The sequence below is a fragment of the Myotis myotis genome, unplaced genomic scaffold, assembly GCF_014108235.1.
Source record: "Myotis myotis isolate mMyoMyo1 unplaced genomic scaffold, mMyoMyo1.p scaffold_m19_p_20, whole genome shotgun sequence".
In the NCBI taxonomy this organism is placed as follows: domain Eukaryota; kingdom Metazoa; phylum Chordata; class Mammalia; order Chiroptera; family Vespertilionidae; genus Myotis; species Myotis myotis.
In genome coordinates, this window is record NW_023416325.1 from 243,336 (window position 1) to 266,831 (window position 23,496).

Consider the following 23,496-nt stretch of genomic DNA (forward strand, 5'->3'; position numbering starts at 1 on the left):
GGCAGGGTGTTTGTGGGCCTCACCGGAGGCTCTGCTTCATGCTCTGGTAGTCCTGCAATTGCCGCTGGATGCTCTCAAGCTCAGCCTCCAGGTCGCTGTGGCCCAGGGCAACAGGACAATGAACTTGATCTTGGCCATGCTCCCAGCTGGGCCCAGGCTGAATGGAGGGGACCCAGGCACTGACAGACCTCAGGTGCACACCTGCAGTTTCAGAGCTAGGCCCACCTGTGACGGCCTCAGGAAGGAGCAGACAGGGGTCGGGGACACTGGCCAGGGATAGAGGGGCCTGGGGCATAAGGCCAGGGGTGGTCACCCATGCTGATGCCTGTAAAGGAAGGATGGACACTAAGCAGAGAAGCTGGAGGAAGGCTGGGGCAAGAGCCAAGGCTGCCCACTGCAGGGGAGGGTCGAGGAGGCCCCAGGAGCTGGGCTTTGCAGTGTCCTGGCCCTGCCCTTCCTTCAGGGCTGACCCCAAGCACCCCACACCGCCGAGCCTGGCTGAGCACTGCTCCAAACAGCTGCTTCAAGCCTTCCTGGCCCTAACCCCTACCTGTCTGTAGGCTGTGGCCTTGTCTTTCAGTGAGAAAGTGATCAGAGGCACTTGTAAGTGTCCAGCTGCCCACCTACAACCCTCCTTCCCTCCTGGTGAGAGCAACGTCCCCTCCTGTCACCCTGCCCCTCAGCACTCCCGTGGCTCTCGAGACCCTAGCTCTTTGGGGTGGCCCAGCCCCAGGCTGTCTCCTGCTACTGAGCCCTCCTGCTCTCACACCTCCGTCCCGACCCGACTCCTATTCTCAACTTTGATCTCCAGACCAGACTTCTTCCCTGAAGGCCAGGCTCACAAGCCTGTTGCTTTATCTCAAATGTGACAGGTTGAACACACTTCATGCTTCACCCCAAATGGGACCCAGTGTTCCTTCTTTCAGTGAAAGAACTCATTATCCCGAGGGATCCAAGCCAGCTTCCTTCCTTCACTGGCTGCAGACCCATCAGAGCAAGTCCTGCCTCTTCTGCCTTTCACCAGGGTCTTGGCCCAGGTCTGCTGCGGCCAGCACCTACTGGGCGATCCATCACAGCAGCCAGCCAGCCTCTAGGACTTCCCTCTCCTTAAAGCCAAACTTCCAGCAGGGCCTGCACGGCCCTCTGTGACCTGCAGTCTGTCTGCTGGTCTTGTCCTCTCTACTGGGACATGTAACCTTGGGAGCAGGGGCCTGGGCCGGGGGAGGTTGCCAGCAGGGAGTGGCCCAGGCCTGTCCTGCTCTGTTTGCCTCACCCCCTCCCTCCAATCCCGAACCTAACCAGGGCCCGACCCTGACGGGCCTGTCCCTGTGAGGTGGAACAAGCAGCTGCATCACCAGGGTCACTCCTGTGCCCTCAAGCAGTGGCACCTGCACTTGGTGAATGAATGTGTTTCAGAAGCAACAAGTACAGCTGTGGCTGCAGCACCAAGTGCATGAGCCCTGAAGGATGGGAGCCCAGATGACCAGGGAGGACTCACCTCGGTGGGTGTGCCCACCCCACAGGGCATGAAGGAGGAAGGGGGCAGCAACTGCGGGCCTGTACTCGCCATGGGCACCAACTTCAGGCCAGAGGCACTTGGCAGGGCCCCAGGCTGGGGCAGGGCGCTGCCTGGGACCAGGACTGTCTGGGCCTTTTCCGAGAAGGGCCTCGTCAGGGAAGAGCCTGTGGGCGGGGCCAGGCCTAGGTCTCGCTCCCTCGGCGTCTCAGGCCTGAGCAAAGGGAAGGCAGGAGCTGGTCAGGCCTCAGCATCCTCCTGAGGAGCAGGAAGGGAAGGGGAGCACTCACCCTCAGACCCCAAACCACATGCCCTGGATGGAGGCACCATGTACTTTGGGGGCCCAAGACCCCATGACCTACCCCCGTCCCCCGAGGCTGCCACCCCCCAGGGGCCGCTGGCTCTGCAAGGGCTCCAGCAAGAAGTTGGGACGTCGTGGCTGCTTCCTTGCGGAGCGGACGGCACTGCTGGGAAGAAACAAGGCCTGTTCCTCAGGCTGCCCAGGGGCCTGGGACTCTGGGGTAGGGGTCGTCATCCAGCCCAACCCCCCAATCTTGTGGGGAGACTGCAGGCCAGAGAAGGAGAGGCTCTTGCCCAAGGTTGACATGGGAGCTGGGCTAGGCCCGGGCCACACAGAACTTCGGCATCTCCATGAAGCGAGCCTGCTCCCTCACCCACATCATCTCATTTGACCTCCGGCGACCCTGGTGATGCAGCTGCTTGTCCCACCTCACGGGGACAGGCCTGTCAGGGTCCGGCCCTGGTTAGGGTCGGGATTGGAGGGATGGGGTGAGGCAAGCAGAGCAGGACAGGCCTGGGCCACTCCCTGCTGGCAACCTCCCCCAGCCTCAGGCAGCACGGGGCTCTCTGGGAGCAACAGCTACGGCAGCTCAGTGTGCAGCTATAGGGCAGGTGCCAAAGCATAGAAAGGGGTTCCCGAGAGGGGGCCCCATTTCCTGGCTGTAAGGATCAGCAGGACACTGGCAGGCCTGGGGCAGGAGGGCAGAGCTGCCCTCCTTTTGCTAACCCCTGCGCTTGGGAGGGACAGGTCCTGCTGGAGAGAAGGCTCCCAGTGTTCTCCCTGCAGGACAGGCCAAGCTTCTGCCCCAGGTGGGAGCGGAGGGGCGAGGTGAGGGGTGGCTACTCACAGCTCCAGGAGTGGGGGGTCCCCGGCATCGAGGGCCAGGCTACCCAGAGCGCCCTGTGGCCCGCGAGGGGCTCGAGGCCTCCTGGTCTCCGGGGCGGCATCTCCAGCAGCAGCGCTGACGTGGTCGGGAAGGGGGCCACTGAATGTCACTCTCCTGCTGGGCACAGTGGAGGTGGGGGGAGGCGCCCGGCCGGGGCCCAGCACCTTCTGTTTCCAGAGCATGGCACAGCGGTGGACTGCCCGGTGGAGGCTGTGGGCCACCTGCAATGGCCTCTTGTCAGGACATGCCATGCCCTGCCTGCTCCCCCAAGGCAGGGGAACCCGGGCCTACCTGCACCTGCTGCTGGGCATGCAGCTGCTGCCGGAGGGCCTTCATGTCCGCTGTGAACCGCAGGAGGCAGGTGGCGCCCTCCTGGAGGAGCTGCTGGTGGTAGGCCTGCACCGCCCGCTCCAGCCTCGCCTTCTTCCTCCTCCTCTCCAGTACGAAGCCCAGCCACGCAGCCCACACCTCCAGGAGGGGGAGGAGGTGAGGCCCAGCTCTCCCTTTAGGACCCTCCAGGGGCTATGCCCACAGCCCACCCTGCCCTCCACCAAAGCACAGCGCTCCCCCGGGAGGAGCTGGGCAGCGGGATGCGGAGCCCGTCAGTACCTTTGCCTGAAGCGAGAAGGCCCAGAGCCACAGGGCCCGAGCTGTGTCCCGCTGCTCCTGCCGCCTGTTCTCCAGCTACAGCCAGAAAGAAAAGATGGCAGGGAGGCCTCCCCGTCACTCGCAGACCCCGCTCTGCCAGGCCCCGAGGGGCTGGATCAGGGAATGACCCTCGGAAAGGGCACGTGGGGCAGCACGCTGGGCTGCAGAAGCACAGGGAACACCTCCACATGGCAGTCAGAGGCTCAGCAGGACGCTGGCATATGACGGTTGGCGGAGCAGGGCACAGGCCCACCCGGTGTTTTGCCAAGACTTCACTAAGACTTAAAATGGGTCTCGTGCCCTGGCTGGTTTGGCTCAGTGGATAGAGTGTTGGCCTGCGGACTGAAGGGTCCCAGGTTCGATTCTGGTCAAGGGCATGTGCCTGGGTTGTGGGCTCGATCCCCAGTAGGGGGCGTGCAGGAGGCAGCCAATCTGATTCTCTCCGATCATTAATGTTTCTCTCTCCCCCCTCCCTTCCTCTCTAAAGTCAATAAAAACATATTTTTTAAAAATGTGTCTCATGTTGATTTTTGGATATTATCCTGACATATTTTTAATGAGACACACAGAAACAGGGCCCTGAAGCGGCTTGGCCGTAGTGTCACAGGTGGACGGAAGCTGGCGCTGCCCAGCAATGTCAGGGGGAGCTCTGGGGTGAGGGCTGCTCGGCTCCCACCTGGTGTCGCCACTGGCGGAAGCAGGACCGGCTGAGTGTCTGGGCCCGGAGCTGGGTGCCCCGCCTCTGCAGCAGCTGGAAGAGAGGACACACGCATGGGAGATGCTTCCAGTGCTACCAGGTGCCCTTGCCCAGACCACCCAGGGCAGCCACAGGTGAGGCTCCCCACCCAAGCGAATGGGTCTCCCGTTGCCAGGTGCCCCGGCTCGGACAGGCCATGATTTCGAGTGAGCCAGGTTTCTCTTTCACCTGGAGAGACCCCTTTAACCTTGGTCCCCGCAGCCATGCCTGGAGGCTCCTGAACCGTGTGCCCACAGGACCCGAGACCACCCAGCACCCGACTGGTACTGTGAGTTCTGCAGAAAGGACCTTTCCTCCCCAGAAGCGCCCTCCTGGCCTGGGAGGCTCCACCACACAAGGGAACCAGGGCCCCGGGGGCGGGGGGGGGGGGGGGGGGGGGAGGAAGCTGCCGCTGCCTCACCCTCTTCCTGACGCAGCCCAGGTGGTGCACTTTCCAGCAGGCCAGGCCCTGCAGCAGGAGCCGCTGACGGTAATGCCGCGCCGCCCTCTCCAGCTGGGCTCGCTGCTGGGCTACCCTCCGGCCCCGGGCCCGCCAGCGCCGAAACCAGGTCCTGAGACGGCCTACGGCAGGTCCGAGTCAGTGTGCTCTTTGGTCAGGTCTATATGAATGCCTACGTCATGGGCAAAGCTGAGCGTGGAGAATGGAGGAGGCCCTGGGGGGCAGCGTTGGGATGTCAGCCACACGGGGTGAGATCACCACAGATGGACACGCCTCTGAGGACAGCTCCGGGCACCTCAACAGCCGTGAGCACCGGGACCGGAGCCAGGCCTGCTCTCTGCTGGTGCGCCTGTCCCGTGGGCCCTCGAGCCTCAGAGACCACAGGTGTGTCAGGGCCCACAGGGCTGCACGAGCGCCTATGGCCCGGAAGGCCCTGGGCCCGACAGACGGCCTGCTCTGTGGGAGGAAACCGAGGCGCAGAGACCGGCGAGCAGCCGAGCCAGGCAGGGCCATGGCCTGCATTCTTTCTATGTCACCAAGTCTCACTTTCTCCTGCTGATTATTTTACTTTGGGTTTTTCCTTTTCTCAGGCCCTGAGAGAAGTGTCTTTCAGAGACAACAGAAGAGGGTTGATACCAGGGAACTGATGCCAAGATAGGGTGCCCTCCAGCACCCACAGGCGGGGCAGGGAAGGCTGCGCTCACGGGCTTGGAGGCCAAGCGTTAGTACTAATGCCGACACTGCCTGGCCTTCATGGCACCCCGAGACGCAGGGAGCATTGTCCCCACTTTACAGATGGAGAAATGGGGGCTCCGAGGACGGGCCCAGGTTGCACAGCCAGCATCTGTAGTGCTGTTACCTCAGCAACAGGAAACCCACACATGAGGAGACAAGACTGCAGGGCAACAAGCGTCCTGGGTCCTTCACACCCTTCCCTAAGCTCCAGGGCCCGCTTACCCTTCGCCAGCACCTGCTGGGCCTCCCGGAGGGCACAGTCCGCCCGCTGCCGGCGGTAGATCTGCACCGCCGCAGCCTCCCGCCACCGGGTCAAGACCTGCGGGCAGACGAAGTGCAGAGGGGCGGTCACAGCGTGTCCGACTTCCTGGGGACACCGTGCTCTGCTGGCAGCTCCTCAGGGAAGGAAGCCAAGTGGCAGACATACGGCGCTGCCACACGTTCCCGGAGGCACATGCCACCCACAGGCAGGCAACAGGGGAGCCCAGACCTCAGGGGCGGCCTTCCCTACCGAGAGTTAACCGTCACCCCGCGCCACGAGGACGCGAACGGGCTTCCATTCTGATATGGAGACTATATGTCACGCGTACACTTCCTGTGAGACCTACGAAGTCACAGTAGTAGGACACTTTGAAAAGAAGTCGAACATCCAGGGGACACCTGGTGCCTGCTCCCCAAATGATCACAAACTCCATTCACCCCAAAAAGGCCGTAAAGCCAAGCAGAGTCCTGACCCTCCCTCCAGGGCAGGGGACCCGCATGCCGGCCTCCGTGCTTTCCTGAGAAAGGCCTGGGCCGGACTGCACATGGCTCTCCACCGCGGACGTGTCAGAGTTGTCAGGAGCTGCCCCTGCCAGGTCTGCCAGCTGGGCTCCCGCAACCGCTTCCTTCTAAGGCATCCCTGCGCCCAGGGCCACCTGTCACTTGAGTCCCTTCTGTCTTGTAACAGGTCATCTTCCCACAGCCACATCCTGCCACACACACACACACACACACACCCCCGCGCCCCAGCATGTGAAACCAGGCCCCACCGGGTGGCATTTGGGGGCCACTTCCCACCGATGACGACCAACAGCCTCACATTCTTGGGATGCTCTAGGCCAGTGGTTCTCAACCTTCCTAATGCCACGACCCTTTAATCCAGTTCCTCATGTTGTGGTGACCCCCAATTTCATTGTTACAAATTGAACATAATTAAAGCAAAGTGATTAATCACAAAAACAATATGTAATTATAGATGTGTTTTCCGATGGTCTTAGGTGACCCCTGTGAAAGGGTCGTTCAACCCCCAAAGGGGTCGCGACCCACAGGTTGAGAACCGCTGCTCTAGGTTTTCCCATAAGTCCCCCAGCCACAACACCTGTGAGGCTGAGGAGCAGGAGCGAGTGTCCTCTTCGCTCAGATGGCACCGTGACTGCCAGTCTGTCCCGTGGGAAATCCCACACGTGTGGAAAGTACTAGTTGTGACACAAGCAGCTTGCTCACTAGGTGCTATTCTGTTTTAATGAACACTGGCTCATAATTCAATAAACAGAAAGCCCGCCTGCTCACACGGCGAGGACGTTACCCCATTTTCTAGTTCCTTGTTCAGTGCGAATCCCTGGCACCACCTCCCACGCCACTGCCTTGCAGAGCCCTCACCTTGAGGCACAGGCCCCTTCGGTAGTGAGCCCTCGCTCGAGAGGTTTTCCTTGCTTCCTCCACGCAGGCCGCTGCATTCTCCCTCCAGCGACGTAACACAGACCTGCAGGCGCACAGGACGGGACGGGGCGGGGGACACCAGTGTGGAGAGATGGGGTGAGGTTCCTGGGAATCACTGCTGGTTCCGCAGCCCCCTCCCACCCCCAATCAAGGACGCCCTCTGCCCAGAACATTTCCCCACAGGCGTGTTTATGGTGACTGGGACGTGGGCCCCACGGCTGCTGAGCCCTGCCCTGTGCCAGGATGGGGCAGCCCTGGGGACCATGCGGTAGACAAGACCAAAGGCCACATCCTCGCACATGTGTGCGCTCCAGGGAACACAGCGTTGTAACAGGTGATGACAGGACAGGAGAGTCATGCTGTGACCCAGGAGTCAGTGCAGGGCTCCCTCCCCATGCCATGCTGTCTGGGGAGCCGAATGGACATACAGGGCCCTGAAGGAGGGACAGTGATGTTTAAAGTCCCCAGGCCCCTCACGCACAGGTGGCCTGACACAGTGTGCAGTGAACAGACACAGGAGGAAACGGAAGGGCGGACGGAGGGAGGCCTGCGGTGGGAGTGAGTTCAGAGCGTGGCTTAGCAAGACTGGAGGACGGGCTGGGGGACTGGCGCTGAGCGGTGCAGGTGACCAAAGGCGTCCCAGACACAGAGGGTGCTGGCGGCAAGAGGTGCCACGGGGAGTCAGGGAAAGGTCTGGAGAGCCAAGCAGGGAGGCCACTGACTGGGAGCTGAGAGGCCACAGGAGCCATCGCAGCCTCTGGAGCAGGAGATGCTACACTGGTGCCTCCTTCAGGCCTGAGGTGGGAGGGGGAGCGCTCAGAGCAGGGCACGCGGGGCCCTCAGACACGCAGGTGAGCTGCTTCCCAGGGGCCCGGCCCTGCACGTAGCGGGCTCTGGGCACAAGGGGGGAACCGGTGAACGGAGCGCTGGCTGTGGAAAAGCCAGAGCTACGCTGTGAGCTGCACGTGGCAGCCAGGCCCATCCTGTGCCTGCCCCGGACAAAACTCTCCAACCTGCCTGGTCAGGAGCCTGGCCCCACGCTCGGGCGGCCCGGGACGCCAGGAGACTCACCGCAGCAGCTGCCTCTGGTGCTGGCTCTCCCTGGCCGCCACCTCTTGAAGGACGCTCCGCACGCGGCTCTGGTAAGCCTGCAGGAGACCAGGACTGGAGGCCGCCCTGGGCCACAGCTCTCTCCATTCCCAGGCCGCGGGGGTTCTCCATGCCCAGAGCTCACACCCACCAGAGGGGCGGAGAGGCCACAAGGCCCCTGGCTGGGAGACCACCCGAGAGCAGGGCGAGGACTGTCCCCCTCAGCCTCACCCACAGACCCCTGGGCTCCTGGGCACAGGCCACTCTGAACAGAAGGCTGGAGCCTAGACAGCCCGTGTTTACGTTTCTGGTTTGTGTTTGCTGAGCGAGGAGGGAAGGACTGAGCCCTGTGCTGTAAGACCCCGTCCAGGACACTCGCTCTGGTGGAATGACTGCTCTGAGGGGCGGGAAGAACAGGAAGGGAAACCGCCTTCAGGGTCCCCCTCTCCCAAGGCAAGGGGGCGAGGAGGAAGCAGCAGCGCCTACCCCCCAGGTGTGCAGCGCCCGGTGCAGCAGGGTGTGCTGGTGGTGCAGGTCTGCGCGCATCAGCTTCTGCTGCTCGGCGCCCCGCAGGGTCAGGCACTGCGGACAGAGGCCCGGCCAGAGGGGAGGGCCGAGGAGGGCAGGCTCAGCTTTGCCTCCAGGTACACGCAGCTTGGGTGAGCTGGGGGAGGGCAGGACACCTGGGAGCCCGGCTCCCCCATCTATAAATAGGTACCGTTAGAGGTTTTGCAGGGATCAGTGGGGCCAGGGCCTGACTTGGGGTGAATGCTCCGGCAATGTGAGCGTGAATGTTTCTGCCCAGAGCAGGGTACCTATCATGGTTAGACCAGGAATTTCAGGCTCAGGGAGTTCAGGTAGAACAGCCCAGCGCGTAAGAGAACAAGGAATTCTGAGTCTATCATCTTGGGAGGCCAGGTTCACGTTTTCATCTGCTGCCCGGCCCCACCCCACGCTCAGGGGCCTGCGGTCTCAGAGGGACGGGGATGAGCCCGTCCTGTGGCTGAGTCACTGACACCCAGCTCCACCTGTCCCCAGCCACACGGGGGTGGCGCCTGTGCCAAAGCTTACCTGCCTCCACCTGTGCCAGGCCCCGCGCAGGAGCCGCGCTGAGAGGAACGCTGCAGCCAGCACCCCGCCCGTCTTCCTGTGGGGAGAGAGTGGGCAGGGCCCAGCCGAGAGTGCCCCTCACACTCCCTGGCTCCTGCCTAGCGGTTCTTAAATGTGGAGAGTCAAGCTCCACTCTGAAGAACGGCCAAAGGATTTGGGCTCTTCACCCAGGAGCATGCACGTGTGATCACGTCTTTGTAGACGACCTCGCGGGGCTCCAAGTACCACTGAGGCCTAGTCACGTGCAGGAGGCGCCATGTGGCCGAGCTGAGTGGGGGAGCGCCTCACAGCCCCAAGGGGATCCAGAAAGGCCTGAAGCAGGACAGTGCCTGCAGTGCACCAGCGGGCTCTGTCCCCACTAATCACGTGGTAGGCAAAACCTGCTGCCCGTGGCCCTGGCTACAGCTCTGCTCCATGCTGGGGAGGGTCCATGACCCCCAAGGAAGCCCATTAGTGTGTCCCTTGGCCACGGTCACTTCACATGGGCCCCAATCAGCAAGCAGGGTGCGCCCATGCACAGGACCCAGATGCACAGGCACAGGGTCCTCTCACCACAGCCCTGGTTGTGCTCAGACTGTTTCAGGTTGAATTTTCGGAACTTAAAACCAGAGTCTAGGCCAGTGATGGCGAACCTTTTGCGCTTGGCGTGTCAGCATTTTGAAAAATCCTAACTTAACTCTGGTGCCGTGTCACATATAGAAATTTTTTGCTATTTGCAACCATAGTAAAACAAAAATTTATACTTTTGATATTTATTTTATATATTTAAATGCCATTTAACAAAAATCAACCAAAAAAATGAGTTCGCGTGTCACCTCTGACACACGTGTCATAGGTTCACCATCACTGGTCTAGGCTAACGTGACCCTCTGGCTGGGCACTCAGATCTGACAGTGCTGCTACTACAATCAAAGCTGGTCTGAGCCTGGACGGTGTGGCTCAGTGGCTGAGCATTGACCCAGGAACCAAGAGGTCACCGGTTCAATTCCAGGTCAGGGCACATGCCCGGGTTGTGGGTCCCCAGGAGAGGGTGCGCGGGAGGCAGCCAATCAAAGATTCTCTCTCATCATTGATATTTCTACCTCTCTTTCCTCTCTCTCCAAAAATCAATAAAAACATTAAAAAAAAAAAAAAAAAGCTGGTCTGAGATGGGAAAAGCCAGAGGCAGGAAAGCGACCACTCACTCTGATCTGAGCCCTCGGGCGCTCTCCCTCCAAGTGGAGAAAGCCGTGCTGAGCCTCGCCTGGCGGTGGTGGGCACGGGCCACTGCTTGCCACTGCCGCTCCTGGCGATGTGCTGCCGCCCGCCGGTGCCACGTGGACCAGCACCTGCACAGGAGCTGCCGCTCGGCGTGAAGGATGGCCTGCGGCACGAAGGCAGGGAGAGAACAGAAGGGGTCAGGTCGGAGGGGTACAGGAGCCAGGACGACGAGGCAGAAGAAACAGACACTCAGGAGCCAGCTGCCCTCGCCCAGAAGCCACCTGTGCAGAGGAAACCAATGCCCCAGACCCTGGCCCTGCCCCAAGTCCTGGTCACAGGCAGGACGTCCTTGAGGGGGTCTGGGTCCCAGGCGACGTCCTGAGGCGAGGAGGCAGTGAATGCAAAGGCTTGGCTCGCACCTCCTCAGGGGAAGCCACATACCATTCTCTCTGCCAAGCGGAGTTCTTGATGCCGAAACATCTTCTGCCACCAAATAGCAAATACTTGCTTCTCTAATGTCTCCCTATGTAAATAATAATAATAATAGAATGAGAAGTTCCAAATGGATTTTCCTCGTACACTGTGCTTTTAAGAGACAAATAAGCTTATCTAGGGAGAAAGAAAAGGGGAAGAACAGGAAAAATAGCCAACAACCCCACAACCACCCAATTCTTTCCAAGTATTTTTGGTGCCAGCCAGGCACTCACAGAGTGTGAGCAAGACTGTGAGACTGTTCTTCTGCAGTCCATGCGGAGTTACCGCCAGTGCTCACGGTTCCTAGCGAAAGCTGCTCCAGGCCAGGCTGACCTGCAGGACACACATCCTTGGGCAAAGCCGTGAAAAACAGATGCCTGGCCCTAGCTGGTTTGGCTCAGCGGATAGAGCGTCGACCTGCAGACTGAAGGGTACTGGGTTCGATTCCGGTCAAGGGCACATGCCCAGGTTGCAGGCTTGATCACCAGGAGGGGGCGTGCAAGAGGCAGCCAATCAATGATCCTGTCATCATTGATATTTCTATCTCTCCCTCTCCCTTCCTCTCTGAAATCAGCAAATATATAAAACAAAACAAACAAAACCAGATGCCTGGCCCCCAAGGCTGCGGAGCAGGCCTGAGGCTGCCCCGGAAGCAGCCGGCAGACAGGGAGGTAAGTGGGAACCACTGCTCTGTCACCTCTAGACGGGCCCTAGACTTATCACTGCCCACTGAGTGAAGCATGTAAACATCTGATCACCATGTTGTACACCTGAAACAAACGTAATACTGTGTGTGAACTGTAACTGAAAAGTGTGTTTTTGTTAATCCTCACGTGAGGACATTTTTTCCCGTTAATTTTTAGAGAGAGTGGAGGAGGGGAGAGAGAAAAAGAAACATCAATGTGAGAGAGACACATCAACTGGCTGCCTCGCCCCACCTGCCGAGGATCGAATCCTCCTAGTCAAGATCACGGCCACTTCTCCCAACGCGTGTCCCTCCCTCCCGCCTCTGTCCTAAGCTGACCTACACCATTACTCAGGGCAATCTCCAAAGCTGTCATTTCACTGGCTGCACACACCTGCCCGTGACTGATCCACAGGATCAGGCCATCGCCTCAGTCCTGTCCTCCTCATCTGTCCACTCAGCCACCCATCCCCAGCCCCCGGCTCACAGCCACGCCTGCCCCAGGTCCTTCCCTCAGCACTAGCGCTGAGCCCTCGAGCTTGTGGCTGACACAGCTGAGGACACGAGAGCTGTTCTCTGGAACTGTTTGTTCTTCAGTAGTTTCTTGCGTAACAGTCTTATCTCCCGCAAAGTCTTTAGAAAGAGCTCCCTCCCTGGACTTTGGAGTCCGGGAGCTGAGTTGAAACCCGGGCTCTGCTAACGACGGCCTGCGTTACCAGGTGGGTCGTTTGCCATGTGAACTGGTTCTCTCAGGCTGGGAGATGGACGTTATTAACGCGATGACGATGGCACAGGCACACGAGTCCCTCGATTGGTGGCTTCCTTTCTCCCATCACACCCTGCCCACCACAGTGGCAGACACACAGCTAGCGGTGAATCATTCCAATACATTCCACCCACATGCAGGAAGGACCTGCAGTTGGGCGAGTTTGCCCCTGTGGCCACTAAAAAGAGGTAGCTCTGCTCCTCGCCTGTCCTCATTTCAAGACTCCACGAAGTCAGGTCTAGCGGAGCAGGGACCACACGCTGCAGGGAAATCACACTCCAGGCGGCCTGCCAAAGCAATGCAAGGTCCCCCCCACTCGGATTCAGACGCTAATGGGCAGTTTTAATGGAACGCACTGTGGCTTGTAATGAGGGGAGGGACATAAAACCCAGCCTGCTCTGAAAGCATTTGCAATGAAGCTGGATAAACGTTTCCCTGGGGAGGAGGCTGGCCGTCTTCCTGCGAGATGAGATCAGTGAGAGCACATTGATTTCAGAGAAAAATCAATTAGAGAAAATCCAGGAAGAGCCTGGGCCCGGGGGCTGCGAGGCTGAAAGGCACCGCAATGGCCGTGCGGTGGCTGAGTCAGACCCTGACGCCGCCTTGCGCGTACCCGTGGAAGCGACACTGCCCAGCCGCGTACCTGTGGAAGCGTGCTGCTCTGGCCTCCAGGACGCTCTCCTGCAGGCGCCATCGCCACAGTCTCCTCCACGCCTGGAAGGCTGCGGGCAGGGTTCTCTGCTGGAAATGCCTGTCTGCTCTGGCCTGTAGCAGCTGAAGTAAAACGAGTGACCTTTACTTGTACTTTACATTAAAAAAGAAAATAACCTTTCTCTTTTTATTGATTTCACAGAGGAATGGACAGGGAAAGAGAAAGAGAGAGAAACATCAATGATGAGAGAGAATCATGGACCGGCTGCCTCCTGCAGGCCCCACACTGGGGATCAAGCCTGCAACCCGGGCATGTGCCCTGACCGGGAGTCAAATCGTGACCTCCTGGTTCATAGGTCAATGCTCCACCACTGAGCCACAGCGGCTGGGCTACAAGAATCTTTTCAAAGCAAAGGAAACGTAACTAGAGTGTAAGCCAGCAGAGCGACCTGCGGTGAAGTGCTCCCTACCTCCTTGTCTCGCCTCTTCTGCATACGCTGTAACCACCGCCTGACACACCTGCGTAGCAATGTTCTTCTGAAATAAAACACAGAACACCAAGGTGCTGCCCAGCCCACTTCCAGGTTCCTGCATTTCTGTTTTGTTCTGAGGCAGGTATATTCAGTGTAGTTATATCATGAGTGTTAAAGGCACCCCATGCGTTTCATTCTAGGAGACCCCCAGTGGGGGGTCGTGCAGGAGGCAGCTGATCAGTGATTCTCTCTCACTGATGTTTCTGTCTCTCCATCTCCCTTCCTCTCTGAAACCAATTAAAAATAATAATAAAATAAAAAGACACCTGTCCTTCTCTCACCACTCCCCTTTAAGAAAAAAAAAAAGGAAAAATGCTCCAAAATCAGACCTATAACTGTGCACATTAGGTGGGTTAAAGTGGCTTTTTAAGGGGGTATACTAAACAAGTCTGGCAGCAAAAACTGATAGTGGTTACCTCTGCAGCGTAAGACCAAGGGGTTGGAGGAGGGTCCCAGGTAGCTTTTATTTAACTCTCTACATTCCTTCCTGGACACCGAGTTTCTCCTCATGGACATGTGTACACTCACATATTTATTTTAACGGAATGATTAACTCTAAAAAACTGAAGATACTCTCTGCACCCCTCAAGACGGCACCACAAATATGCCCCTGGCCTGAGCCTTCTTCTCTTTTTTTTTATTTCATTGATTTTTTACAGAGAGGATGGGAGAGGAATAGACAGCCAGAAACATCGATGAGAGAGAAACATCGAATAGCTGCCTCCCGTACACCCCCCGACCGGGGATGTGCCCGCAACCAAGGTACATGCCCTTGACCAGAATCGAACCCGAGACCCTTCAGTCCGCAGGCCAATGCTCTATCCACTGAGCCACACCGGCCAGGGCCCGAGCCTTCTCTTTAACAGCACTAACGCATGACTTCTACAACATGAACACCACTAGAGCCCCAAGGACTGAGGCGGCGAGCCAGCAGGCACATGCTTCAAACCATGGTGGCCGAGAGCCGGTACAAACATCCTCATTCTACCTCTCCTCTGAGCAGCCAAGAGAACACACGCTCAGGACCAATGTTACCGCAGGGGCTGCCTGAACCTGCTCAGGGGCACACGGAGGGTAAGCACTCGCTCCTGGGGAACAGCGAGTCTGTCCGGCGGTCCCAGGAGAGCCCCGGGCGAGCGTCAGAGTCCCTACCTGTGGTGGTCCCAGGCAGCCTGCAGTAAGGGGCGCTGCTCTCGCTCCTCCCTCTGCTGGATCCGAGACTGCCAGAGGTTCCAGAACCGGCGCAGCAGCTGAAACAAAACAGAAAAGAAGCAAAAATTTATTACCACAAACTAATCTCTCTTAGCCTATTAGCTAGCAAACCCCCATACCAAAAGACTGTAAGGTCCCCAAAGCAGAAATGACCGCAATTGGGAGCACGCAACATACAACAGGCTTGTGGGACGACTAGGGTGAGGCTACATGGAGCTATTCTGGGCCAACCAAAAAGCAAAAGGAAGGGTCTTCCAATCTATGGAAATCAGGAGCTACTTCTCATCAGGGCCTAGCGGCCAACAATGCCACTGTAGAAATTAGAAGCGATCTTAGCACATTTTACTGCCTATGAAGTAGTCTTGCCAAAAAAAATGTTTAGCTTCAATTTCATCAAGCCCTTAGATCTAACTTCTAGTTTAGGGGAGTTACATAGAAAGAAAAAAGGAAAATCAAATGTCATCAAAAGGAAACAGATAAATTGAGAACATTGGAAAACTGTACAAAATAACTGGTGTTCCTTTTCAAAAAGTCAATGTCATTTTTTATTTATTTATTTTTTTAAAATATATTTTATTGATTTTTAACAGAGAGGAAGGGAGAGAGATAGTTAGAAGCATCGATGAGAGAGAAACATCGATCAGCTGCCTCCTGCACATCTCCTACTGGGGATGTGCCCGTAACCCATATACATGCCCTTGGCCGGAATCGAACCCGGGACCTTTCAGTCCGCAGGCCGACGCTCCATCCACTGAGCCAAACCGGTTTCGGCTCAATGTCATTTTTTTAAAAAAAAGGTGTACATGATGCTGAGTGAAATAAGCCAGTCACAAAAGGCTAGTACTGCAAATAGGAAGGACCCAGGGCAGTCAAACTCCTAGAGACAGGAGAATGGCGGTTGCCAGGGGCTAGGGAGAAGGAGAATGGGAGCTGTTCAATGGGGACCGAGTTTCAGTGTTGCAAGATGAGAAGAGTTCTGAGATGGTGCTGATGGCTGCACAACAATGTGAATGTGCTTAATGTCACTGGACTGTAAACTTAAAAATGGTTAATATGATACATTTCGTGTATCAAACTACTCTTTAAGTTTTTTCTATGCATTTGAACATTTTCACAATTAAAAACAAAGCAAGAGCCCTGGCCAGGGTGGCTTTGTTGGTTGAAGCATCATCCTGTGAACCGAAGAGCCACAGGTTCGATTCCAGGTCAGGGCACGTACCCAGGTTGCAGGTTTGATCCATAGTTGGGGCGACTACAGGAGGCAACCAATCGATGTTTCTCTCTCTCTCCCTTTCCCTTCCTCTCTAAAAACTCAATTAAAAAAAAAAAGACAAAACAAGAAAACCCCATCCTTCTGCACCCACAAACACAATCTCTAAGTAGAGACAGAACGTTTGTCGTCCTGAGGTAACTCACCCCTGATGAGAACAGATGTACAGTGCAAACCAACCAGAGCTGCCTGGAGTGGGGGCTTAAACCATATTCACTGGGTCAGGGTTGGAAGCCAGTACCTGACCTGTGATTCAAACACCACCTTTCTTAGCCAACAGATAAGTGGGATTAAACCAGGGTTTCTCTATTGGCTGGGATGGAGTATTGAGGAGACGAGCACTGAGGTTTCAGCATCTATGAGTCTGGGGACAAATCTGTAAGCACAAAGGTTAACAAGAGAAGGGCCACCAGGAGGGCCCCTGCGGCAGGAGAAGGCCCTCACCCCGACGTCGTGCTGCTGGTGAGCGAGATTCCTTCTCATGCGCTGGAGGCGGGCGCGGGTCACGTTGCCTCTGAGGGCTCTAAAGCAGAAGTGCTGTGGAAGGCAGAAGGACACACGGGTCACCCATCTAAGTGGCTGCAACAGTAACAGCAGCGCCCGGGTCCGGTGGCCAGGAGCTCAGTCACAGCTGCTCCCAGGTCCCGGAGAGCATTTCTCTGCTGCGTGTCAACTGGGAGTCTGATGCACACACAGTAGGTGAGGCCGCACAGTAGGCACTTAACAAACCGCTGTGGAACCCCTCCCTGCTGTGCACAGTGATGCACAGGAACAAACACGCCCTCCCGCTGACCAGCAGAGACCCCATGGCCCAGATGGGAACACCACAGACAAAGGTGGAAAATATCAACTTTGCCTCTCAGGACGGAGGCAGACTTTTAGCCTATGATGTTTTGTTTTAAACTACGTGGGGTCACGCCTATACCTGCAGTTATAAATGCAGTTTTGCAAGAGTGGAAGAGAAGGAATCCTTGGTAAGTCGGGTTGGGGAAGGGGCAGGACACGTGGGCCTGGCTCCAGTCCCATCGATGTCTCTCCAGTGGCCTAAGCCAAGCCCATTCCCCCACGGCCTGGGCTTCAGTTTCCCGAGACAGAAGTGAAGGGATCAGGGGTTCTCACACTGTGCTCTGCGGAGCCCCCGGGCCACTAAAGTGTTGGCGAGGGTCGGGGAGAGAACAGGTTCTACGCCCAGACCTTCCCCCATCCTCCACATCTCTTCTTTGATCCATTTCACAGATTAGGCTTCCACCCTTAAACAGGGGCCCGCCTGTGTACCAGTAAAAAACCCCAGGACTACAACATCCCTAAGATTCCTTTACAGTTCCAAACCCCTGGGGGCGCCCATTACCATCTCTGATGCAGAGTGAAAACAGGGACACCCACATAGGGGAGGGCTCCACGGTGACGCCCACACAGGGAGGGCTCCATGGTGATGCCCACACAGGGAGGGCTCACATGCCCAGAGGCACTGAAAGAGCGTGTGGGTCCAGGGCTCCTGAGTGGAGGCTGGCGCAGGGCTCCCCGCTCACCAGCAAGCGGCGCCGACGGTGGTCCTCTGCCCCCTTCCACCGGGCAGTGTCCTCTGCACACAGCAGCACGTCCGCCAGGAGTTAAGGCCTCGCATCTCCTCAGGGTTCCCACCCCCACATGGTACAATCCCGCTGACCCACTGAAGGGTTCTGGCTGCAGGATTGAGGGACTCTTTTGTATGAATAGCCCCAATTAAACGAAAATTTCTAAAAGAAGTCAACAGAGAGCAGGACTACGAAAGTGTTCAGAACTGCTGCCCGTGTGCCCCTGACCCTTGTCGTACAGGCGGCTGAGCTCACGCTGCCCTGGCCGGCAGCGGACGGGCCACAGGGCTGAAAAGGATACAGTGCTTCCAGTGAGTGAAGGCCCGCCGCAGCGCCACCCTGCCGGCCAGCGCCTGCACCCGGGCATGGCAAGCGTGCCAGCTCTGCCTCCGCTGCCAGGCCCACTGCCAATCACAGAAGTGCGTCTGAAGCACCGTGACGCGGTGGAATCGCTCAGCCATCTCTGCAACACAGAACGTGACTTCGTGACTTCGCTGCTGCCCCTCCCGCCTGGGCAGTGAGCAGGCAGCATCCCTCACACCAGCTGACCCCACAAGCAGCCAGCAGGGCTCCAAGCAGTTCTCACAAGGAACCCTGGACTACATGGTTTCTGACCATGGGAGGGACCTCAGGAATCCCTTCATCACATCTCTTCTGTCCAAGAAAAGAGAAAAGGTGTGGCTTTTCAGGGAAGAGGATGCTATGAAATCAAAGCGCTGAGGCTCCTAGTCACTACTGACGAGTAAGAACGGTGACTGCTGCTTTCAGACTCCGCTCTATTTCTGCCTCTTGGCTAATGTCTCCTGGACAGGACTTCAGGGACCAAGTCCATGTCACACCATTCGGTCAACTGCTGGCCGCGGCTTGTGGAGCTCTCAGTCGGGCTGACGCAGGCTGCCAGCTTCACTCCCTTTGAACACTGACTAGCTGAGGGCCTGAGGAGCCGGCGTCCGGGAAGCGAAAGGGAGCGGGTCCCGGACGAAATATTGTAACTGGAGGAACGTTAGTCTGCAGCTCATCACTCCTAACGCTCTGGGCTTGGGCAACCAGGCAGTGGTCCCGTCACTATTCTCACAGGACACACTCACTCTCCCCAGAGCGCAGGAGCCTAGAGATTTCTGCAGGGAGGTCGAGGTGAACGCTGGAGAGCCCGACCCGGCATCGGGCACAGAGTGTGAGTCACTTCTGCGTACGCTGAAGAAACGAAAGCACAGAAGTACCGGTGACCATGACCTATGCATGTATTATTACTTCTGAACTCTCACTGGTAAAGAAACGATTGGCACAGAGCTAACACGACTCACCATCTAAATCACAGGCATCCCTGTAACTGGGGACAAAGAGAACAACCCAAATACCCATCGACAGAAGAATGGCTACGGTAGATTAAAATAAGCCACCCTATTAAGTACAGCCACTAAAAAGAATGTAGCATTTGTGAAGAATAAAGGCACAGGGAAGTACAGGTTAGTTGTATGGGGAAAAAAGCCACATACAAAATTGCATGTATCATATTAACCATAACAACAGGGTAGTTATAGTATCTTTAAAACTCTACTGAAGCCCTAGCTGCTTTGGCTGTGGACAGAGTGTTGGCCTGCAGACTGAAGGGTCCCAAGTTCAATTCCAGGCAAGGGCACATGCTTGGGTTGTGGGCTCGATCTTCAGGAGTGCAGGAGAGGCAGCCGATCCATGATTCTCTCCCATCATTGATGTTTCTCTCTCTCTCTCTCTCTCTCTTCTCCTCTGAAATCAATTAAAAAATATTTTTAAAAACCCTATTGAATAAAATATATGCACAGAAGAAAGTAAGTGTGAACTGAGGATTACGTACTTTCCTCCTCAATCTCCCTTTACCAGGACTGGGGCACACTCTGGTGCTCTCTCTCCTTAATAAATTAGCTCCACTGGCGGAAGGAAAGTGGGAATTGTGACCCGACCCTCTGTCTCTCGAGCCCCGGACTTCCCGCTCACCGTTCTGCTGTATCTTTACCCTCCGGGCCTGCAGGTAGTCAAGCCAGGCCTTCAGACATCTGCACTTCTGCCAGTGCTGATGGTGTTTCACTGCGCAGACCAGCTTCTGTCTCTCTCTCTGGACATGCAGGAGCTGTTCCTGCCACCGTGACCAAGCCTGAAAAATAAAGAAAAGATGACGATCAAAGAAGAGGCAGGAAAGCAGAGGTGAAGTACAGGTGAGGGAAACAGACAGACACAGACAGACACACAGACAGACACACACAGACACACACACACACACACACACACACACACACACACACAGGAAAGGTAAAAATCAGACACAAGGAAGTGGCAATCCCTAAGCAGGATCATAAGCTATGGGAATTTGGGGTGAAAGGATCTTTAAGAGGGTCATTCTGCTTCCAGAAAGTAAGTTTTTTTCTGGATAAAGAACAAAAAATAAAAATGAATCATCAAACCAACGAGCAGACAAGAAGCAGGGACAACCACAGGGGTGACCTGATGCATTCGGATCTGGGACAGGTGAGAGCCTGCCTTCTCCTCCTCAGTGGGAGGAGCCTGCTGTCAAGAGGCCCTTCCTCAGACGTGTTAGTTTCCAGGAACTTTATCGGCCGAAGCTGAGGTCCACAAAAGGACCCCAGAGGACAACCCGTAACGCACACCCTCAGGAGACCTCCAAGCACGCTCAGCGAGACTCGTGCCCTAGTTGCAAGATGACTGTCTCAGACAAGACTTCGTACCTTCTTAAACCTGTACCACCTCTTCGCCTTCCTTTCCTCTCAGCTGAATACCATTCTTCCTATTTCACCAAGAAAATAAAAGCAATCAAAAAAAATTTTCTCAAGCTCCCCCCACCCTACCCACCCACCCACCTGCCCACAGGCTCTGCCTTCTCTCCTGTGAACTCTGGATAAACTGTCCGTGCTCCCATCGAAGGTCACCCCTCTCACTAAGGATACATCCCACCTTCTCTCATCTTCTCAAGATGACCTCTCTGGCCATTCCGACTTCTACATCATTGATTTTCACTCTCTACTAGATTTTCAAAATCAGCATATGAATGTGCTACTATTTCTCCCATCCTAAACAATATTGATGTATCCCTCAGGGATGTGAAAACCAAAAGCAGCCCTAGCCGGTTTGGCTCAGTGGATAGAGCGTCGGCCTGCGGACTGAAGGGTCCTGGGTTCGAGTCCAGTCAAGGGCACATGCCCGGGTTGCAGGCTTGATCCCCAGTGTGGGGCGTGCAGGAGGCAGCCCATCAATGATTCTCTCTCATCATTGATGTTTCTATCTCTATCTCCCTCTCCCTTCCTCTCTGAAATCAATTTAAAAAAAAAGAAAATCAAAAGCAATAGGTAACCCTTCAATGGACCTGGACCTGACACTGAAATAGCAACAATATATGTATATCTGCATATAAACTATGTTAGTTATTATTGTATCAATATTAAATTTCATGGATACAATGATATTGTGGTTATGTAGGGAAACATCCTTATTTTAGGAAATAAGAAGCTAAAGTAGTATAAACTTTATGTCTGCAACTTTAAAGTGTCTCAGAAAATACATTGATATACTTAGATAAAGCAAATATGGCAAGATATAAACAATGCTTAAACTAGTGAATAGAAGATAGTATACACCTTTTCCGTGACTTGGTATTTGTTAAAAATAAAAAGTGTGTGGGGGGGGGGGGAGGTAGCTTACTGTCATAAAAACTTTTTTTTTCCAGAGAGGAAGGGAGAGGGAGAGAAAAGCATCAATGATGAGAGAATATCATTGATTGGCTGCCTTCTGCCCACCCCCTACTGGGGATTGAGCCCACAACCTAGGCATGTGCCCTTAACCGGAATGGAACCTGGGACCCTTCAGTCTGCAGGCCGATGCTCTATCCATTGAGCCAAACCAGCTAGGACATAAAAATACTTCTTAAAAGAAATCAGTAATTCTCAAACCAACCAACTGGCACCCCTCTCTAGACCAGCAGTCCCCAACCTTTCAGACCTCACCGACCACCACTTTGCCAGCGGCTAACACTACGTTTCTTTCCCTTCCTTTCCAAACTCTAGAAAAGGCTGCCTGTTTCCTGATTTCTCTTCTCCCATGAAGGTGTCCTTGAACCCTCTTCCCCATCAGGCGTACTGAAACTGCTGTCATTCATGATCTCTCTAGTTCCCCAATCCCAAGGTCAAATCGCCGCAGCCCTCAGCTTCCCGGAACTGGCAGAAACATGGGACAGCCGGTCAAACCGTCCTTCCCCGGCTCCCAGGATATCACAGTCTCCCTCTGCTCCTGCTGCTGATCTCCAGCTCACAGGCTCAGTCCTGGAACCTCTCCACCACCAGCTGCGTGCCTAGGACTCCCAGATCTAACTACATCCAGGTCTGGGCCTGTCCTCACTACTCCACACACATATCCAACTGCCTTCCTAACACCTCCTGGTGGGATTCGAAAGGCCTCCCAGGCTGAAAACATGTACCTCTTCCTAATCTTTCCCCACAAACCTGCTCCTTCCTCCATCTGCCCAATTTCAATAAATGGCAACGACACTGTTCACTTAGGCCTAAAACATGGGAGTCATCTTGGAGTTTCTCTGAAACTTCACATCTTATCTATCCATTGACATATCCTGTGGACAATACCTTCAAAACATACCCAGAATCCAACACCAACTTGCTGTCATCCTTGTCCAAAATCTCCCCTGGAATCTGATAACAGCTCCTTATCTGTTCTCCCTGCTTTTAGCCTTGACATTCAATGGTCTAATTTTAATGCAACAGCCACAGTGATCCTTTTTCGTTTGTTTTGGTTTATGTCACTTAAACCTCTTTATTTTATATGACAATTTCCCTCCTCCTTTTTTTTCCCCTCTCATGCCACCAATTTATTAGGGATACCAAGTCATTTACCCTATAAAATGCCCCACATTTTATTTTTTTTATTTTTATTTGTTTAAATATATTTTATTGATTTTTTACAGAGAGGAAGGGAGAGAGATAGAGAGCTAGAAACATCGATGAGCGAGAAACATCGATCAGCTGCCTCCTGCACATCTCCTACTGGGGATGTGCCCGCAACCCAGGTACATGCCCCTGACCGGAATCGAACCTGGGACCCTTCAGTCCGCAGGCCGACGCTCTATCCACCGATCCAAACCGGTTTCGGCATAAAATGCCCCACATTTTAGATGTGGCTGACTGTCTCCTCCAGGTGCCTGACACTCATTCCTCTGACCCCGTATTTCCCTGAACTGATGGAGTCAGGTTCCAATTTTTAGACAAGAACCTTTCTCAAGTGGTGCTAGGCATTTCCCATCACACTGCGTCAGGAGGCCCAGCGTGGCTGCTGCCAGTGTTCTGCGCCAGACTGCTCAGTGGCATCAGCCTGGTCCCTCCACTGTATTTCCCCATCGTCTTTTCACCTGGTGGTTGCTGCCCAGATCCATTTTTTCATTAGGAGTGACGGGCAGTGATTTTCTAATTCTAGTGCTTTTATAGCTGGAGTTCTATAAAGAAGCCTACTCTCTCGTTAACCTCGTTTCTCAGAGGTTTGCATAGGAAAGGCAGGATAAATAGCTTGATTTTTACCTTCATTAATTTTCAAAGAATTGAATTAAAGCTCTCACAACACAAATTGTGACCAATGAGTTCCTTTTTATGTCTCATTATGAATGCATACGTTTTTATATACTTGATGTGTTTTTAATCCACTATTATTCTTTTTTGATGCTCCAACTGTTCTAGCTTAAGCCTATGGGAGCCCTGATACAACTCCATTAACCTTTGTTAATTTACACCCTTTCCAGCACGCTATCCCGGAGGCCAGCAATTTTCAACAGGTGTGCCGTGAGAATTTTTAAAGCATGCAACACCTATTTAGTCAGGGGCACTGAACTATTTTTCCTTAGACTGACAAATTAAAAAAAGACCACAGCCAACACACAGCGGTGCAGTGTGAACGCCCCGT

The 23,496-nt window shown here is 55.2% G+C and overlaps 1 protein-coding gene across 3 annotated transcripts in view; it reads right to left on the reverse strand.

Annotated features, from left to right (window-relative positions):
* Positions 1-23,496, reverse strand: part of SFI1 (SFI1 centrin binding protein) — a 41,502-nt gene that overhangs the window by 880 nt on the left and 17,126 nt on the right. For all 3 annotated transcript variants that reach the window (XM_036353159.1, XM_036353158.1, XM_036353157.1), the window contains 22 exons: positions 19,522-19,678; positions 17,849-18,010; positions 17,503-17,573; positions 16,418-16,510; positions 14,644-14,741; positions 13,429-13,495; positions 12,951-13,081; positions 10,824-10,905; positions 10,367-10,545; positions 9,144-9,219; positions 8,559-8,654; positions 8,055-8,131; positions 6,924-7,026; positions 5,505-5,601; positions 4,509-4,669; positions 4,028-4,102; positions 3,313-3,387; positions 2,995-3,171; positions 2,665-2,924; positions 1,879-1,983; positions 1,499-1,730; positions 24-325 (listed from right to left, as the gene is read on the reverse strand). In XM_036353159.1, coding sequence (XP_036209052.1) covers positions 24-325; positions 1,499-1,730; positions 1,879-1,983; positions 2,665-2,924; positions 2,995-3,171; positions 3,313-3,387; positions 4,028-4,102; positions 4,509-4,669; positions 5,505-5,601; positions 6,924-7,026; positions 8,055-8,131; positions 8,559-8,654; positions 9,144-9,219; positions 10,367-10,545; positions 10,824-10,905; positions 12,951-13,081; positions 13,429-13,495; positions 14,644-14,741; positions 16,418-16,510; positions 17,503-17,573; positions 17,849-18,010; positions 19,522-19,678 — 2,876 coding nt within the window. The remainder of the gene's footprint in view (positions 1-23; positions 326-1,498; positions 1,731-1,878; positions 1,984-2,664; positions 2,925-2,994; positions 3,172-3,312; positions 3,388-4,027; positions 4,103-4,508; positions 4,670-5,504; positions 5,602-6,923; positions 7,027-8,054; positions 8,132-8,558; positions 8,655-9,143; positions 9,220-10,366; positions 10,546-10,823; positions 10,906-12,950; positions 13,082-13,428; positions 13,496-14,643; positions 14,742-16,417; positions 16,511-17,502; positions 17,574-17,848; positions 18,011-19,521; positions 19,679-23,496) is intronic.